We start from the raw sequence: 18,430 nt of genomic DNA on the forward strand, positions 1-18,430 counted from the left end.
ATCAGCGAACCTCACCTGTGGAAAGGGACTCCTTCATGGAAATTTACTGCTCAGTTATTCCTGGCACCGAGTAACAAGAACCCCGTTTATTTTATGTCCTTTTAAATTTTTTCCCCCTCCACCTTTCTCTTTTTTAATTTTTGGAAAACTCAGATATGGCTGACTGAAATGAAAGGTTCACACAACCGGGCCTGCAGGTGCAGCTGAGAGTTGCGCTCTCTCCTTCTTTTCTAGACCTCTGCCCTTCCATCTCCGAGTCTTAATCCCGAGTGTTTGAAGAAGTACACTTTGCTCCTAGAGTACTTCTTCATGTGCTCAAAACCTCTCCTAAATTTACTCAAATTCAACTGCTATGACTGCTACACTGTGCTGTCACTGCACTTACTATTTTGTTGTTTTGAGGCCAGCTTTGTGTCCCTCTCACAGAGGTGGAATACATACCATCTAATAAAAAAGCTGTAACATATCTTGTGGTCTCTGGGTTACATGAGCATTTCCACGTCTATTTCTGCATTCATATTGCACACACAGCATCCAGAGCAGGACCCACAAACTGGGCTCCAACAAACACAGTAAATATTGATAACATGGCTGTGGAAGCCTACCTGTGCCCACTTCACATTTTTATTTATCTACAGAAAAATATAAAATAAATGTGGCATGGGCTGCTGACGTAGAATGTTTTGCAGATAGCAGGTAATTTTATTATTTTCATCTGAAGGCTTCTTTGTCTCCAAACCAGTTTGGAGTGAAATTGTTTCTCATTATTTCAATGTATTATTATGTGGCATTTCACCTAGAAGGCTCCCTTAACATTTTATTACACTATGAAGTATGATGTAAGTAATGTAACCCATGTGGTACTATGTTATCTGTCTTGTGGGGGCCAGGGGGTTAATCCAGATATTCAGAAATCCTTGTTAAAATAAACTTTCATAGCCACAAATCTCTTACTGGTCTGGATGGGCTGTATCAGTCACACTTACCCCCTTTTACTTGAAACATGAGGTGAAGTGCTGTCTTTCTCAAAATCGTGCCTAAAACCAATCTGATTTTAAGAGCAGCTTTAAAATGTTCTTCCTTTTTTTTATTGTACTTACTGTTACAGCCCATAAACATTTGGGGTCAAGAGCTCACTTCCTTAAAATATGCCAAATGGGATTAGTCTTGAACTTCCAAGAAGTAAATATTAGGTGGAAACTGATGTTTATTTATTTCATATGGAGGGCATCGGGATTCTTACTGGTAGCTTGTTGTTCACAAATTTAGTCTCATTTAAGTCACTGTGGGATTTTTATTGCCTGTGGGTTTGTTACAGTAAATGCTAAAAGATAGACGTTAATATAGTTTTAAAAATAAAAAAAAAAAAAAGAAAATGAAAACTTAGCTAGAGATTTAAGCTCTAAATGACTTTCTTGAAGGATGAGGTGAACAGTTGCAGCAAGATAGCACTGTATTTGTAAATGTGCTTGTCAGGCTGTTTATAGAGTGTGTGAGCACCAAAAGCTTTACAGTGCACAAAGAAGTGCCCCAAAGAAATGAAGATCTCGCCTTCAATATTTGGAAGTATAATTGTGCTTGGTAATCAAGGGTTAATTCAGCTTCTGCCTTACTTGAATGTTCATTTCTTTCACTTGGGGTGGCCAAGTATTTTAGACCCTCCCACACTGGATGCAAAATTATGCTCAGCATGCCTAGACATGTTTGCTGCTTGCAGTGTTTTAACTTTATTTCCTTGAACAGTAGCAGCAGAAACATTTTGTCTGGGAACCATGCTAGTAGAACACAACCACTCCCATCCATTTCACAAATGCAGACTTATTTGGAGGACCTGCTGAAGGAAAATGATGGTCATTGATTTGTTTTATTCTCTGGCTTAGAGCTTCATTCACGAAATACAACTGTCTCTCATTAGCCCTGCAAAGTACATCTACTGGCTTCAGACAAGTGTGTTTCAGAAAGGTTCCCTGATATGCCAAATTTGCAGGAGAGGGCAGCTCTCTCCCATTGTGGCAGCACACGTTACAACAGTGTAATATATGACTAATCTGTTCTCAGAGAAATAATTCCTCTTTGTCCTGCAAGTAGAAACCAATCGGACTTGCTTCTCCGCTGCCGTGTGCTTTGTGGAGGCATTAACACCTGTGAAAACCAATGTAAAAAAGTAGTTATTATGTATGTTGGAATGGATTTAGTAATGTCTCCATGCAACTTGCACAGAAGTAAATGATGGTGCAGGACTGGAAAATCAAGGTTTGTTTATTGAAAGCAGTCCTTCCACTCCCAGGGTCAGGTCTGTGGTTTGGAAGATGATACAGACAAGATCTCAGATGAAAAACAGGTTGTGCTTGTACTTTTGAAATCTTCACCATAATGAAGTTCTTGTGAGGATTAACTTTCTGGAGGAACTCCTCTGTTTTACACAGTTAATCTGACGCTTGCCAAATCATAGAAGAAATTACATATGGAAATTAATTTTGTTCCTCGTTGTTCTCGTTGTTTTGGAGGTCATTTCTCCTTTCCTCTTTATGCAATACAAGCAAAACCCACTGGAGCAGAGCTTTGATCTATAGGCAGTCCCAAACCTCATTAAAACTGACAGGGACGCTGGCCATGCTTTGTTCAGGAAGGAGCAATTGAGTTCTTTTATGGCATAAGATAGCTAAAAACGAGAAACTGCTGCCCGTGGCACAGGGGTGCACGGCCAAGTGGTGCTAAGATGAGCTAATTTGTATGAGCAAGCACTAATTTGGGGAAAGTCAGGGAGACTTTTCTAGGGACTGCTTGTGAGTGCAGCAGCAAGAGCACAGATTGGTTGCAGCTGTGTTTGCCTGTGTGCATGTCCGGGACCGGAAACACCACGCAAGAGCCAGCAGACAGTGGGAGAAGCAGTGGTGTATGGCCCTGAGAAAAAGCCAAGGGACAGCTTCTTCTGGGCAAGCATCCTGGCTGGAGCAGCAAACTTGGACTGCTGTACAGTTCTCCCTCCCATTTGCTTCCTCTGCGTGCAAGGAAATGGGACGTGGCTGTACATTCTTTGTAAATAAATAGGATTTCGCTAAGGAGCTGACTGAATTCATCATCGATTCCCCCCCACGTCCCTCTGCAGAAAAATCTGGCAAAGTGCTGAATATTAGTTAACTCTGTAGGTCAAAGTTCTGTATGCAAAACTACAGAGCTTTTCAGGACTGCTAAAATAGTCAGCAGAGACCCTGCACATATCAAGGCAGACTCTGAAATTCAGACCTCAAAACAGCAGTTGATCATTTCAGTTGCTGATGATCCTTCATGGATTTTTAATGCCTAGTATTTCTACAATCCATATTAAAAGTAGCTTTTATGGAACAATAACAAGAAACTGCTTTCTCTGATCCCTTGTTTGGAATGTTTAATATAGTCCAGATGTATCTGTTGAAAAGAAATGTAGTTAGATACAGTATAGTTGTGAAACATTTATATATCAGTAAGGTGTTTGATACGTGGAGCTGTTTTGAATAATTTATTTATTTGTGTTACCTTGCGGTAGCTTCTTATCAAGCTGCTCTAGGCTCTTGCAGATTCATGTCCATATTTAGGTACCCACAGTGACTACATTATCCACCTCAGATTGAGAGTATGCTTACCCCAGCACAGCTGAATAAAGGAGAGTCCTTCAAGAAGTCTCTGTCCTGAAGCTGGAGTGTATTCTGTGTGTCTGACACCTCTGTAATGGGAATTGAAGCCTTAGTGGGAAGGCAGGTTTGCAGCCAAGGCTAAGACTGTAAAATGCCCTCAACTCACCTCTTTTCCTGGAGCTTCACCCCAGGAGACAATTAAAATCCAACAGGTCTTTGGTTCAGAGGTGCTTCACTGATGTGGAATACAAATTTGGGAGGAAAAAAAATGCTGCTTTTAACTCCAGCTATATTTATCAATCAGTTCTCCTCCAGCAAAGCACAGCGGGTGCCTGGAGCCTGGAATGAGCAGCTGGTGTGGCCGAGGGCAAGGCTGTGTTACTTTTGGCAGCAGTGCTGGCAATAGCTGGCTGGAAGCATTTGTGAAATTATGGCCTGTGGGGGCACTTCTGGTTTATGCTGACGTGTGTGCAGGCTGCCACCAAAACAGGCCCTCTCACTGGCTCATCCTGGCACTGGTGTTTGTTCGGCTGCAGGATCAGCTGGCTGCCAAAACTGATCCTGCTGGAAACTTCTTTTCTTTTTCTTCTTTTTTTTCTTTTTTTTTTTTTTTTTTTTTTTTTTTTTTTTTTTTGTTAGCTTTCAGCTCTGTTGGCAAGCTGATCTGGCTTAACATGTGGCTGCATGAGTGTTGTAGCCAGCAGAGAGGAGGCCTCAGGAAAGCATGACTAAGGAAAGGGGAAAGGAAGGAATGATGACTTTTGCCAGTAGCACAGTCTTGTCTTGGCTTAACAGCCCCGAGAATCTGCCTGTCAGGGTAGAGTTACCTGTTACAACCTGAGTCACGTTAATGGCTTGCTGCCACTGGATGAGGAAAATCGTACTCCTCTTTTCTTAGCTCTTCTGACGTTAGACCTGGTGATTGTCTAAGCTTGCGTTGGGCTGATTTAAGTTGTTGAATCAGCACAAAACTCACCTCAACAAAGAGAAGGGAATAGCGTTCTGCTGACTGAGTGGGTGGAGCATCTGCAGAGGCTGGCAGAGCTGGGACAGACAAGGGGAGTAGTAGCTGTCAGCTCTGAGGTCGCTGACTGAACCACAACTCAAAGCTTCAGTCTCAGAAATTTCCTGGCATAGTGTTTATTAGAAGAGCCATGATCTGGGTTCTCTCTGTAGTTTAAAGATGACAGTAGATGAATGCCCTTTGTCTTACAAAAAATATGGTGCTTGTCTTGAAAATCTGGAAATTACCACTATTGTATAATTCCTTCCAAATTTCTACCCCTGTATTTTCAACCCTCCCATAACTAAGTGGCATTTATCCTAACACCTCCTTTCAAGCTGTCCCTCTCCTTTGAGCCTAGATTTCCCTTGGCTTTGTTTATGTATTACTCCACAGATCTACAAATGTTCTTTTCCATCAGCCAGAGCTTTTTTCTGAAGCTTCCACAACCAGCCTTTGATGCTGCCTTGGGAAGACACTGTGCTCTTGGATGCAGGAATGCGAGCTCATAAACAAACTGCTACTGAAAGTGCTGCTATTGAAGCTGAGAGAAAAAGTATAGAAAGATGGACTTGTAAGGGTGCAAAACAGTTGTGTGTGACTCAGATAAGAAATAGAAGAGTGACCAAATTCTATTTGATTATGCTCAGGACAGCCGTGAGACACTTAAGTAGAGTGCTGGCTAGGCAATGTTTCTGTGCACCAAGCACAGAAACCCTACTGTATGTTTGCCCAGAAGTTTAAGCTTTCCTCTTTGACAGAAGAAATCAAAGGCAAGGAGGAACAAGAACATTTTCAAGTGGACCTAATGAAGAGGCATTATCCCAGGCAATGAAGAGGCAATCACTCTTCCACCTACTCAGCTCCTTCGACATTCATAAGGAGACCAGCCCAAAGAACAAATAGAAAATAAAACATACTCTAAAAATATATTGGGGGAAAATGTTATACAAAAAATATGTGGAAACAATGAGTAAGAAATCTAAAATGCCATGTTGTTGTTAATCTTTAACCATAAAATTACAGAGAAGATTAATAGGACCCAGAAATTTTTGATATAAAAGTGGCTGTTGGGTAAGTGTAGACAAGGAGTACTCAGCAAATGTAAATGCACAAGCACTGGGATATCAGTTGGAAGCAGCTTAGGTGGCTGAGGGAAACTGCCTGGAATTACTTGTTTTTAATAAGCAGCAAACAAGATGCTCGACAATTGGAAACAAGCAGGCTATTGAAATACATCAGAAGGTCTCAGTTGCTTTTGTGCTGCAACTCTACCTGCTGGGGCTGTTCTCCAGTGGATAGTGGAAGAAATGCCTCAGTGTGTAAGCACTCTGAAAGGGATTTTCAAAAATGCTTGTCCCTGGTCAAACTGTTGCCATTGAGTTCAGCTGAGCAGGCAGGCCAGCTTGGGTGGGGCAGCAAGGAGAGAAGGTGAGGAGTAACTGATTGCAGTGGACTGGGGAAGCATAACCTTGTAATTCAGTAACGTTATTGAATGGCTTTTAAGATCCAGATTCCTAAATAATGAGAAGAAATATGTCAGATGTGCAAGGGAGCTTCATTTGATAAAAATACAATTTGTGATGTTCCTTGAGTGAGTAGTCCTGGAGGTGAAGTCTCCCCTGTGCTGATGAGTGACGGGACTGCAGTGGGTGCAGAGTAGGGGAGTGGGTGCAGAGGCAGAGTATGTACATATGAGAACAGCTTTTGATGTAGTATTTCACAAAGTCTAACTTGAAAATAAGTTCAGTTTTACTTTGATGTGAGACCTGTTCTGTTAACTGAGAACTATCAGAACTGCAAAAGAGATACCCAACACAAAGGTCCTCTGACATCTCAGCACTTCCAGATTCAGTTTCATAGTCCTGTAACTAGAATGCTCTTTCAAGTAGACATGGGATCTCTTCTGCTCCATTTCCCTGGGACTCGTCAGTGTTTTATGGAAAAGCTGCACTGGTTTTACAGGCCACGTGAAATCTCGAAGAGATTCACCAGCTGGAAACGGTATAACCAGTGTGTTCAAGCAAATAAGAATGAATCACTCTCCTTTTATGAAGCACATAAGGCTATCTGTCTCAAATTATGTTTTCTTTTAATAAGTGCTTTCGGAAGGTGGCAGATCCCCAGCAGGATTGTCACCCAGCAGCGCCCCTCCTTAGGCTGTGCAACGTGCGCCTGTGAGCTGCAGGCTCAAGTGCAATTTAACAGAGTTAACAAACAACAGAACCCCGTATATATCTCGGCGGAGGCACAGGCTGCAGCCTCGGCCGCCGCCGCAGGCAAGCAGCATCCACCGCCGGCCCTCTCCCGGCAGCTCCGGAGGCCTTCCCGGCCGCTCGCAGGCAAACGGAGGAAGGGAAGAGCCGCAGCAGCTCCTGCCCCGGGCCAAGGTGGGTGGGACGGCGGGGCAGCAGCTCCCGGCCGCTGGATCCGGCGGGCCGGGGCCGGGCGGCGGGGCGGGAGCGGCGGGCCCGGAAGGCGGGCGGCGGCCGGGGCGGGAGCGCGGCGAGCAGAGCGAGTGACCGAGGCGGCCGGGCCCCCGCCTGCCCGGAGCCCCGCGGCCCCGGCTGCCATGGTGAGTAGCGGGGCCCGCGGGCGGCAGGACGGGCGGGCGCGGCCGGGTTAGCGCAGGCCGCGGCTTTGTGAGAGGCGGCGGGGGACGCCGCGGCCGGAGCGCCGGTAGCGCCGGCGGCCGCCATGCCCGCTGTGCTTGGCGGACCGGCAGGGCCTCCCTGCCCCGGGCTGCGGTGCCCGGCAGAGCGCTGAGACCCCCGCGGAGGCCAGGGCCGGCGACTGGCTGCAGTGCCGTCGTTTAGGGGCGATTCCCCGCTGGAATTGGAGAGGGGAGTTGTAACCAGGAGCGGCGAGGGAACCTCTGCCAGGTCGAGGGACAATGGGGGTGAGCGCGGGGCCAGCGTTGGGGCAGCCCCTGCGCTCGACAGACCGGCCAGCCCTGGGGATGAAACGGTGTTCGCAGGGCTGTGAATGCACCGAGCGCAGATCGCTTATTTCTTCCGGCCTTCCTGCCGTTGGAGACTCTGGACATGTTGGATCTGCCTGGTGCTCCTGGAAAAACCTTTGGCCATGAAATACCAGGTTTGAAGCATGGGCAATTTACCCAGGTGTTTTTGGCTGTCTGGATAGCAGCCTTCCAGTAGCTGAAAGGGGTCTACAGGGAAGCCAGAGAGGGACTCTCCATCGGGAACTATAGTGACAGAACAAGGAGTGATGTGTACAAACTGAAAGACGGGAAATTTTGTTTAGATATTGGGAAGAAATTTTTTACTGCAGGAGCAGTGACACTGGAACAGGTTGCCCAGGGAGGTTGTGGATGCCTCAGTCCTGGCAGTGTTCAGGGCCAGATTGGGTAAGACCTTTGGCAACCTGGTCTAGTGGTTGATGTCCCTGCCCATGGCAGGGGGAGTTGGGACTAGATAATCTTCAAAGTCCTTTTCAGTCCCTTAACATTCTATGATCCTGTGTTGCCTACTGCTCTTGGAGATCAGGTGTTCCCCAATAAAATGGATACAATGACCCTCCGTTAGATTGCAGTTTCTCTTAGTGGAGTGACCAGGGTTAAGATCATAGCTGCTGGAAGGAGGATCTTCCATCTCCCTTCCCCTCTCTGTGGGACTCATTTAGGGCTGATTCAACACACCATTCTGACAGAAGGCTGCTGAAATTGCTCATAGGGGTCCTGACACAGACCAGGGTCCTTGCCAAGGAAGGGAGATGTGACCTCTCCTGACTAGCTCAACTGCTTGTAGAAATGTAGCTTCACTTGGTCAAGTCTCATTTAGAACAGTTACACGCCATTGCAGGAATCTTTTTGGTTGTTTTGAAGCCTGGTGAAATTCTGGTTTCACTTTCAGCATGCTGCTGGCTGATAAACCCAACTTCTGTGCTGAGAAGCATGCTAAATGAATTTTTGTCTGGAGTGTGGTTGTTATTGCTTTTATGGTTTGGTATTGCTTGTCATTCTTCTTCCTAATGATAAAACTGTGCAAGTTGCTGTTTCTGATGAGTGACATCTGTTGGGTTTGTACCCAGAGATGCTTTTGGTCTGTGTGCTACAAGTGGGGAATTCCAGGGCCACCCAAACCTGGGTCAGACATTACACAGAGAAATTCCCAGTGGAAAAGTTGAAATCATCACACAAATACCAGGTTGCTAAGGGATGTTTCAATCCACAGACAATTTACTGTCTGAAATTAAAGAAGACGGAAGTTAATCTGTCCAACCAGTCATACAGGTCTTCAGTATTTTTGGTTTGGCATTTCTGGTGTTGTAAGAGGGGGAGGGGGGCAAGTTTGTAGACCTGCCCATTTATTTTTTAAAAAAGTGTTTTTAATGATGTTGTACAAAGGTTATGAAATTGTTATATTTATGAAGCATAATTATGTAATTCAGTAAGTGGGGTTGAAATGCAGCAGGACAGTTTTAGTTGGATCATGAAGACTTTTTGTGTATTTTTTTGTATTTTTAGGAGTGTGAAAATCTTCAATGTTTGTCCTGCAATTTTGATGGAAAGTGTTACAGTAAGCATTTTCTGCATTGGTTTGCAGTCCTTGCTGTCAAGCATGCAAAGTTGCTTTTCCAGCTCCCTAACTGGGAAGTAAAATCTTCCCTGGTAAAGGAGATGGACCAGAGCAAATATTTTCTGTCCTGTGCATTTCCATTTACTAAGAGATGGAAAACTGTCATTTTAGTTTTGTAGTTATTATCCTCTTAGCACATGAGCAGAACTGATCTTTGTGTTGCTACTGTGGCTAAAAGCTATGAGTACAAGTTGGAAAGAGAGAGCTGCTCACAAAAAGGAAGATTCAAGAGTGGAGGGATGAAATTACCATCTTCCTGTCATCCCATTATTTTTAGCACTAGGAAAAAGATGGAAGAGAAATGTTGCTTTGAGAGCATGAGAGGTGCTTCAAAACTACATTCTCCTCACAGAAAATGAGGTTTTTGAATGGGATCTGTGGGCTTACAGGAAACCCATTAGTTAGGGTTATTAGATCTTTTCTCTGGGACTTTTTCCTCAGTTGTAGTGGTGGCTTCTTCTGCCTCCTGACTTTAGTTCTGAGTAAAAAAGCTGGCAACATTTCCAAAGTCTTTTTCATATTTCTATATTTCTATAGAAATATAGAAAATATATTTCTATATTTTCCAGCAAGCACAGAAAATATATGGGGGGCATAAGTACATAAGCATGGTTGTCTCAAGCATTCTGACTGTCGTGCTGTCACAGGAAAGTTGGGATTGGGAGGGAGGGTCCTGCTGAGGCAGGGAAGAGCTGTTGTGAGCCAGCTTCCCTTTCATTGCTGGGCTTGTTGGTCGGCCTGGAGGCTCACGGTCAGTGTGCCTGCAGCAAGAGAAGGGCCAAGTCCTGGGCACCTCACTAAAGGGGGCTCCCAACCCCCCCCCTATTTCCTGAAGGGCTCTAAGGGCTCACTGTGCGTGTGCCAGCAGCAGCAAATGGCACCAAAAAATGAAGGGATGTGCCCTAGGGAAACTTTAAAAGGGAGGGATTGGTCCCAGGCTTTTGTTGATCCCAGATCTGGACCGGACATAGTGGCAGGACCAATATGGGATCTAAGGACTGGTGGTCTTTTTCCTTCACTTTCTCTATTTTCCCTTTTTACTCTCTCCTCTCTTGTTCTATCCCAGCAATTGGATTTTACCCCTTGCTCTGTGATGAAGTTTGCTGGGAGAGTTGGGAGCTTGGTAAAGTTCATTGTAAAAGTCAAGAGCTTGTCAGCCAACACTTCTACAACTAAATAGCAGGATGGCTGTGGGAGTAAAGGTGGCTGTATAATAAAGGATAAGAGTTCCCTGACACTGGACTGCTGTCTTTGTTCAGCCCACTGAGAAGTCCTACTGAATTTTCAGGTTGTGACAATCCCTCCTCCTCACTTGGAAAGCATGGAGGGTTTGCTTACACTTCCCAAGAATAGCTTTTACTGTGAAGTCTTACTGGGACCATTGGTCCTTTTGTGAAGGAAAGTCAGGACTGGCCTCACTTTTCTTCCTGATAGTGAACTTTGCTTTCCTTGGGTCAGTACTATTGTTTTTATTACTCTCCTTGTCTCCTGTGCAGCGTGGATCTTCCCTTGCAGCTCTGTTCTTGGCTCCCATGTTTTCCACTTCATATTTCTTTGAGGGGACAGAAACCTTAGAAATTACATCAAAACTAATTAACAGCTCATTCACATGCCTTGATGTCACAGCAGTACTTGCAGTACTTTGATGCACTTTTCTGTGATGTCTTTCAATTTATAAGAGGAATTTTATTACATATATATGAATAAATGTTGTGTAATACGGAAGGAATTTATGCAAGGGAAGCATCTTTCTAATTATAGCTCAAAACAAAGTGTATGAGAGCTTTGGATGATACAGACTGTCACCTACTTTGGTCTTTATTGTCTATTTGTTTTCTTAGAGCATGCTGTAAGTTACAAGGTGTCTGCATCTGAGAACTTGCCTTTAGTTAGAGGTGGGGGAGGGCAGTGCGCTGGGTCCTTTCACTGAGACTTTCCAGTAGGAAGGATTACATGATAAATATTCTTCCTGTAGGTTCTCTCCACAGAAAGAAATTCCTGGGGTGTGAATGCTGTGAGAATGGGATTGGAAATAGAGATTGCAGATGAGCAGAAATGTTTCACAGTTTTGTTTCATGATGAATTATCAAGGATTATGGGCAGCTGTTGTTTGAAGTTGTTTGAAGTATTTTGACTTGGTGCTGAATGGCTCAATAGTAGCACATGCAGTTGGTTATTTAAAAATACTGCAGGAGCAAGAGAAACGCTAATTCTTAAAGTGAGTGGTGACTCTCCTTTGGCCTTGCAGGTAGAGCAAAAAGACACATTATGTATTCTGTAGCAGCAGAAACACTGCAACAGGGCTTTTTCAGTCACTTTTAGTATTGTCTACAGTACCAGTGCGTGGGGTTGAAACTGGAAGCTTTGGATGAGTGGAGCAAGTAGAAAGTAATAAAATCTTAGCAGACTATAATGGCTGTGTAGCTTCTGTGCAAATCCCATTTCTGTGTATTGCATCAGCAAGGAAAGATGTAAGTCTTGCACTGTTACTGTGAGTACATGAGTTATGTTCTTTAAGAATCCTTGGTGGGATTGGCAAGTGTTCTTTTCCAGCATTTCTAGTTGAGAGTCCAAAAAAATGATTCTGCCTGAGCATTGCACCATTCTTGTGCCTGCCATTTGCTGGCCAGGTACCAGAGCTAAGGAGGACTGGCTGCAAAAACCCAGCTGAGGCTCTGTCTTAAGGATTCTGGAGGAAAAAATACATCCTTTTCTCACTGAAACATGTCTCAGATGGAAATTGGTCTTTGTATGGTCTCCTTGAGGGAGAAATACGTTTTTTAAGTTCTGTTACCATCTTTTTTCTCTTTCCTAGGACATGATGGAGCTCTTAGAGGAAGATCTGACCTGTCCCATTTGCTGTAGCCTGTTTGACGATCCTCGTGTCCTGCCCTGTTCACACAATTTCTGCAGAAAGTGTCTGGAAGGAATTCTTGAGGGAAATGTGCGGAATGTGCTTTGGAGGCCATCCCCTTTCAAGTGCCCCACATGCAGAAAGGAGACTCCTGTCACTGGAGTCAACAGCTTGCAGGTCAACTATTCCCTGAAAGGCATCGTGGAGAAGTACAACAAAATCAAAGTAACTCCAAAAATGCCTGTGTGCAAAGTGCACAGCGGGCAACCCCTTAACATTTTTTGCAGGACAGACATGCAGCTGATCTGTGGGGTTTGTGCCACCCGTGGTGACCACACAAAGCATGTTTTCTGTTCCATTGAAGAAGCTTATTCCCAGGAGAAGCGGGCTTTTGAAACCTTGTTTCAGGGCTTTGAAACTTGGCGTTGTGGAGATGCCCTCTCACGGCTGGATACCTTAGAGACCAGCAAGAGGAAAGCTCTGCAGATGCTGACGAAAGATTCTGACAAAGTGAAGGAGTTCTTTGAGAAGCTGCAGCACACGCTGGAGCAGAAGAGAAATGAGATTCTGTCTGACTTTGAGACCATGAAGCTTGCGGTGATGCAGGCCTACGATCCGGAAATCAATAAACTGAACACCATTCTGCAAGAGCAGCGGATGGCTTTTAACATTGCAGAGGCCTTCAAAGATGTGTCCGAGCCCATTATATTTCTGCAGCAGATGCAGGAGTTCAGGGAAAAAATCAAGGTGCTTAAAGAAACCCCTTTACCTTGTTCCACTGTGGACATCAGTCCCACAATGAAGAGCTTTGATACCAGCCAGTGGAATGGAATAAAGCTTGTTGATGTGGACAAACTTTCCTTGCCTCAGGAAAGCAACACTTTCAAATTCAAGATTCCCTCGGTCTTTTCACGCAGATTTATAGTGAACTCTCTTATTTTCTTGCTCATTCTTGCTGTCACCAGAATGTCCTTTGTGGAGTCGGTCATTGACAATCTCCAGTGCTGGAAATCTCAGTTCCTTACAATTTGCTTGTCCTATTTGGCAGATACCGTGGAGATAGCAGATCATGCAGTCTTTTACTGGGAACAGATGACAGATGGAGCTTCACTCTTAAGAGAAAAGTGTAAAAACTATACGTTGGTTGTACTGGATAACGTCGCACAGTTTGTGTGCAAATATAAACTGTTGTGAAGTGTCTGCTGGAATATAAGAACTAAGAGAGATCTGGGGGAGAAAACATGGAACTTCTTAAATTAATTGGTCTTTTCAGACTTCAGTGAAACATTCTAAGATTCAAAATGATTCCAAAACATTCATAATGTTCCCATAGTTTGAGTAGTGCTAAACCAGAAAATGAAATGGAGCTTTGAAAAACATTCTGTGGATTCTTCTTTCAGTGGTGATTATGGGAATATTACTCACTGTAAATCATTTTCCTTACCAAAATATAGGGCCAAACTGTATTTTTAGTTTGATGTTAATGTAATTGTAGAATGAGGTAAAAGATTGTAGTTTTAAAAAAATTCTAACTGGGAGATGGTTTGGAAAGAGGAAGAAGAGTGTGACTGAGGTGAGCACTGTGCTGACAGGTTTGCTGAGGACTACCCTTCCACTGCAAAATGCAGCGTGCATCATTCATATTCTGGAACTAGCTTCTATCTGACAATGTTACTTCTCTCTGAAATAGCTATATGTTTTGGTTTGGTTTTGTGGAGTATCTTTTTGTATAACCAAATACTGTAATTACCCTGTGCATTCAGATTACATGTCCTATACAAAAATATTTCTTCAGGACAAGCATAAATTCTAGAGGTAATAATAAGAACAATCTACAGGATGGTATGTGCTTTGCAGAGAGTTCATACTTTGCAGTTTACTTTTCCAGCATCAAATTGTTGGGGTAGCTGGGCTGTTTTGTTAGACCCATGTTTCTCTGGAGCCACGCTTTCTTAAAGACTGGCCTTAACATAAAGAACTTAGTGCAGTGAAAGGCACGCAGGGATCTGCCACAGGAAGGCAGCCTGGGCTCTAACCCTGCAGAGGTGGCAAGTAAAACAGCTGCTCTCCTGTCCCTCTCTGCCTCTCCAGATTGCAGTTCCAAAAGCCGGGAAAAATGATTGCATGATTCCTGGAACAGGTTATGTGATGCAGCAGGTGTATGGATGTTGGTGGTGTTTGAAGAACCTTGTATGGGTTCTTGTGCTGTTGCTGTATTTTTGTGTATCTTGTTTGAGGAGCTAATTGAATTTTCTGGTTGTATTGACTTGGCCTTAGATACAGTGATTTAAAGGGAACCTTAAGCTTGAGTTCTCTGAAGTGCCCTTCTTCCAGAGCATACAGTACTGAAATGTCTTGCCTGAAGCACATTTAACCTCTTTTTGCAGTGGTAGTGTGAACAGCAGTGTACAGAATGAAAACATTGAACTGACATTTCTAGAAAACAAATATAATGTGTGCCATCCTTCAGGAATATTCGTTGGCCTCTCTCAAGGTCTCATAAATTGTGACAGTCAATTCACTGTATTCTGGTAGTCCTTGCAAGCTGTTCATTTCAAAAATAAAACATTAAATTCCAAGAATTCAAAGTCTCCAAGCAACCAAACCCAGCAAACAAAACTATTGTACATGGTATTTACATCTTTGTTGCCTGGGAATCCTGTTGCTGCTCCACACCTCACTCCAAACACTTGCTAAAAGCATGCAATGGTTTTTGCAGCTGCCTTGCAGGTTAGGAAGGATCAAGGCACAGAGGTGTAGATCAGAGAGCTGCAGTTCCTGAGTGGCTGAGGCAGCCATGAGCAGTCGAGAGGTGGTCGTTCTGAGTGTGGGAGGTGTGAAGTTTGTGACCCGGGCTGCCACCTTGCAGCAGTTCCCTGAGTCCAGGCTTGCACGCATGGTGAGTGACGATGACCAGGAATTTAAACTGGTGAATGGAGAGTTTTTTGTGGACAGGGATGGAGCTTTGTTTAGTTACATCATGGACTTCTTGAGGACTCTCCAGGTGTCCTTACCAACTGATTTCTCAGACTATCAGAGGCTGCAGAGAGAAGCAGAATTCTATGGACTCTACCCCCTGGCCAACCTCCTGAGCCAAGAACATTTGCTGAGGCCGAGGCTGGAGATCTTGGAAGTGCGTTTTTCTCTTCAAGAAATGCAGGCCTTTTTCCGGATCTTTGGTTCCTGCAGTACCACCATTGAGGCACTAGCTGAGCAGATCACTGTGTTTACAGGGCAGCAGTCAGGACAGGGCTGGAACAGCCCTTTTGCTTCCCAGAAACCACTCGTTCCACTTCCTTTGGAAAGACCCTCTCATCATGATATGGTTTTTCTGTGTGGGACCGAGTATTCTGCTGGTGACCAGTTCGTGGCCAGGTACTGTCCCTGGAGTGACTTCTCCTTACAGACACGTCTTTGTGACTTGCAGTTCATGAAGTGCACACTATGTGCTAGCAAAGCTAATTTTAAAGAAACTGAAAGAAAAGAAATATGTTTCTTTCTTTCTGTCCAATGTTATCGTTTTCTAGTTCTGAAACACCCAGTTCAATTTGTTACACTGATTTGCCTGTTCTCAGCTTCCTAAAGTACTGTTCTTGATGTTTGTTTGTAAGTGCTCTTGGGTTTTTCTCTCTCTCTGCAATTTCCTCCTCACTCACTTTAGGATTTCACAGTATCGCCTTCCACAGAACATGAAAAACACAGTGAGGAAACAAAGTAAAGTAAATTACTGGGTGGAAGCCTAAAATCTCCACTAGCTTATGGTGTAAAAGGCTTTCATATGGAAAACAGGAAACAGAGAATGGCAAGAAGGGTTAAAAACTTCATTGAAACTGAGACAGCATTTTGGGGACTGGAAAGCTTTTGTAGAACTTTTTATTAGGGGGAGGGAGGAAAAACAGATTATTGACTATATGCTTCACAGTGGATTTTCTTTGAATTCAGGCCCAGGTTCTGTTTTTATTAAGATAACTGTGTATCAGTAATTTTTGTGATAGCAGTATTGTATTCTAATGACTACTTAGGTTTTTTTAAACTATCTTTTGCTGGATGTCTCTATTGTATGGAGACATGTTCTTACTGTATAAGAAAATGTTAACCTAATTTGTCCCCTGTGGCTGTTAGAACATCTGGAATTTTATGGAAATTTCATTGAAATATTTCCAAAAATATTCTATTTGAATATATGAACCAACACAGCAGTCTTTTGATTGTTTTTTAAAGAAAATAAATTTTATCTTTCTTCCAGGTTTCTCTGGCTAAACAATTAGAATAAAAACTACTTTGCATTTGTGAAGCAATATATATGTTTGTGTGCCAAACCTTAACTTTGTAACATATTACTAATTTTAATGGACTAGCAATTGGTTGAGTAGGTTATGGCAACTTAAGTAGTGGGGAAAATATTTCTGATTTTTTCATTTATTTCTTCAGAACTGGTAAAAATTTCCCTTTGCAGATCAATAGAAAAGCTGACCTTGAGTAATGAAATAAGTAAAATTTGATTATGTTGCCTTGCTGAATTTCTATCTCCTTAGTCTTTGTGGTGACATGGACTTTTTTGCCTTTCTTGTGCTTTCCATGAATGTTTGGTGTACTTGCCTGTGAACTGTGGAACAGTTTCACCTGTCAGTTTATACATTTTGTAATAGTGTTTTTACCTGACTTCTGCTCCTCAGAATGTCTGGATAGATTCTTACACTCTACTTTATATCAAATAAAATCATTTGAGGCCATGTGAAAGTGATTTTAATATTTGTTACCACACGACCTGCTGTACAAGGTAACTTTGCAATAAATGTCACTGTTTGTAGAGAGAGATCCTGTGTGTTGGAGAGTGATGCTCTTGGGGTGAATGTGACTCTGCTGTCCATTGTTTGCTCTTACCTGAAAAACTTGCAGCATTGCAGAGCCTGCTGCTTATTTCTCCTCTGTTGACACAAGATGGGGGTTGTCACAGATATTTCTTAAGAAAATAAATTTTGTGGTGGAGGAGGGTGTGAAAGGGAAGTGCTTATTCCCCAGCACATAACTGGATGAACTGAGAATTACTCTTTATGAAGGAAAGAGTCAAGTCATCCTTAAAAGAAAAAAAAAAATATCTGGAGCCTTGGTTGCTGTAAACACAGTGCAGCTGGGCTGATCTGTGCTGTAAAGTAGTTAAAGTGTGTTGTAACTGCTTTTTCCTTTTTGTTTTTCCCTCTGATTTTAGGTATGTTTCCATAAAGCCTGATAAGAGGAAGCTGATTAATGGTACTAACGTGCTAGGCCTGCTGCTTGACACTTTGCTCAAAGATGGATTTCGCCTCATAAGCACCAGGACAGTCCCCAGTGAAGAGAAGGCTGAATGCTACACTTTTGAAAGGATGAAGAGGGCAGCAGGCCTTGCCATCATGGTGAACCAAACCCCAGGGAGCTCTGGGGTGGCACAGGCAAGGAGAAGCCAAGTACAGAAAGGGAAATAAGGGCTTTTCCTTCCGTCTTTTGAATGTAGAAGAGGGATGCCTCAGCACTAGTGACCTTTTCTTTTTGTTGTTTTGGCATGTTTGAAACTGCAGCTATTGAGGGAAGTAACAAATACATTTTCTTTCAAGTATTTAGGGGGAAAAATTGTTTTCTTGCCTTTTATCGCTGTGCCTTCTTTAAGTAAAAGAAGCCCAGATTCAGTACTGGGTTTGTGGACCAGATTTCAGCAATTCCAAGAGTTGTTTTTGTTTTTTCTCTGTGGCTAAAATTTACATGAAGACTCACAAAGCATCAGCCATCCCTTCCAGAAAACTGTTTTTATGTTCTGTGCTAATCTGCAAGTAGATTTTAAAAACAGGGTAACACATGAAGATGATGCAACTGTCATCCCAACAGTCAGGAGAAGTGGCTGGGGGAGGAATGCAAACCCCAGCGATTGATCAGTGCTTCCACTCACTGACTCTCTTGCAGTTGGCTGAGGGCAGTGGGAGGGGAACATCCCGAGCTGTGCTGCTGTGTGGCTTTGTGAAAGCCATCACTGAAGTCTGTGAAATAATGTGTGACTGTCTCTTTTCCTCTCTTCCCACTCTGGTGGCATTAAGATGCCCTTTGGTTCTGAGAATTAAATGATAAAGATCTTTGTGAACAGAGGGTCAGTTAATTTTTAGTGCTTTCACCACAAAAAGGATGAAAATGTGATGAACAGCCCTTCAGATGAAAGAATTTGTACAGTTTCAAACAAAGTAGTGCAAAGAATTTTTTAGCACTTGTTAAGTACAATACTGTTGGAAGGCTTAGCAGAAGTGGCTTTAAGAGCCTTGTTAGTCCTGTGCAAAGATTTGTAAAGATGCCAAAATTAGCTCAGGTACTGAGAGAGGTAAGTTAATGAAGCTTTATA

The 18,430-nt window shown here is 43.3% G+C and overlaps 2 protein-coding genes across 5 annotated transcripts; both read left to right on the top strand.

Moving 5' to 3' along the window:
- Positions 1–6,738: 6,738 nt before the first annotated feature.
- TRIM13 (tripartite motif containing 13) lies at positions 6,739–13,268 on the top strand. 4 transcript variants are annotated; one of them, XM_064715048.1, is made up of 2 exons: positions 6,739–7,007; positions 12,031–13,268. In XM_064715048.1, exon 2 carries the CDS (start codon positions 12,034–12,036, stop codon positions 13,261–13,263), a length of 1,230 nt encoding a protein of 409 aa, XP_064571118.1. In that variant the 5' UTR covers positions 6,739–7,007; positions 12,031–12,033; the 3' UTR covers positions 13,264–13,268. The 4 variants fall into 4 exon arrangements, with proteins under 4 accessions (XP_064571118.1, XP_064571110.1, XP_064571128.1 ...); XM_064715040.1 differs by lacking the exon at positions 6,739–7,007 and adding an exon at positions 7,094–7,192; XM_064715058.1 differs by lacking the exon at positions 6,739–7,007 and adding an exon at positions 7,410–7,499.
- Positions 13,269–14,855: 1,587 nt separating this feature from the next.
- KCNRG (potassium channel regulator) lies at positions 14,856–17,762 on the top strand. Its single transcript, XM_064715071.1, has 2 exons — positions 14,856–15,444; positions 17,279–17,762. The coding sequence occupies exons 1-2, from the start codon at positions 14,867–14,869 to the stop codon at positions 17,529–17,531; spliced, it is 831 nt and encodes a 276-aa protein (XP_064571141.1). The 5' UTR covers positions 14,856–14,866; the 3' UTR covers positions 17,532–17,762.
- The last annotated feature ends 668 nt before the right edge of the window (positions 17,763–18,430 follow it).

The sequence above is a fragment of the Zonotrichia leucophrys genome, chromosome 1 (assembly GCF_028769735.1).
Source record: "Zonotrichia leucophrys gambelii isolate GWCS_2022_RI chromosome 1, RI_Zleu_2.0, whole genome shotgun sequence".
NCBI classification, from domain to species: Eukaryota; Metazoa; Chordata; class Aves; order Passeriformes; family Passerellidae; genus Zonotrichia; species Zonotrichia leucophrys.

Coding starts and splice junctions, on each gene's coding strand:
- TRIM13 (XM_064715031.1), top strand. CDS start 7,603: ATGCACCGAGCGCAGATCGCTTATTTCTTCCGGCCTTCCTGCCGTTGG. Junction 7,714..12,030: donor CTTTGGCCATGAAATACCAG/GTTTGAAGCATG, acceptor TCTCTTTCCTAG/GACATGATGGAGCTCTTAGA.
- KCNRG (XM_064715071.1), top strand. CDS start 14,867: ATGAGCAGTCGAGAGGTGGTCGTTCTGAGTGTGGGAGGTGTGAAGTTT. Junction 15,445..17,278: donor GGTGACCAGTTCGTGGCCAG/GTACTGTCCCTG, acceptor CTCTGATTTTAG/GTATGTTTCCATAAAGCCTG.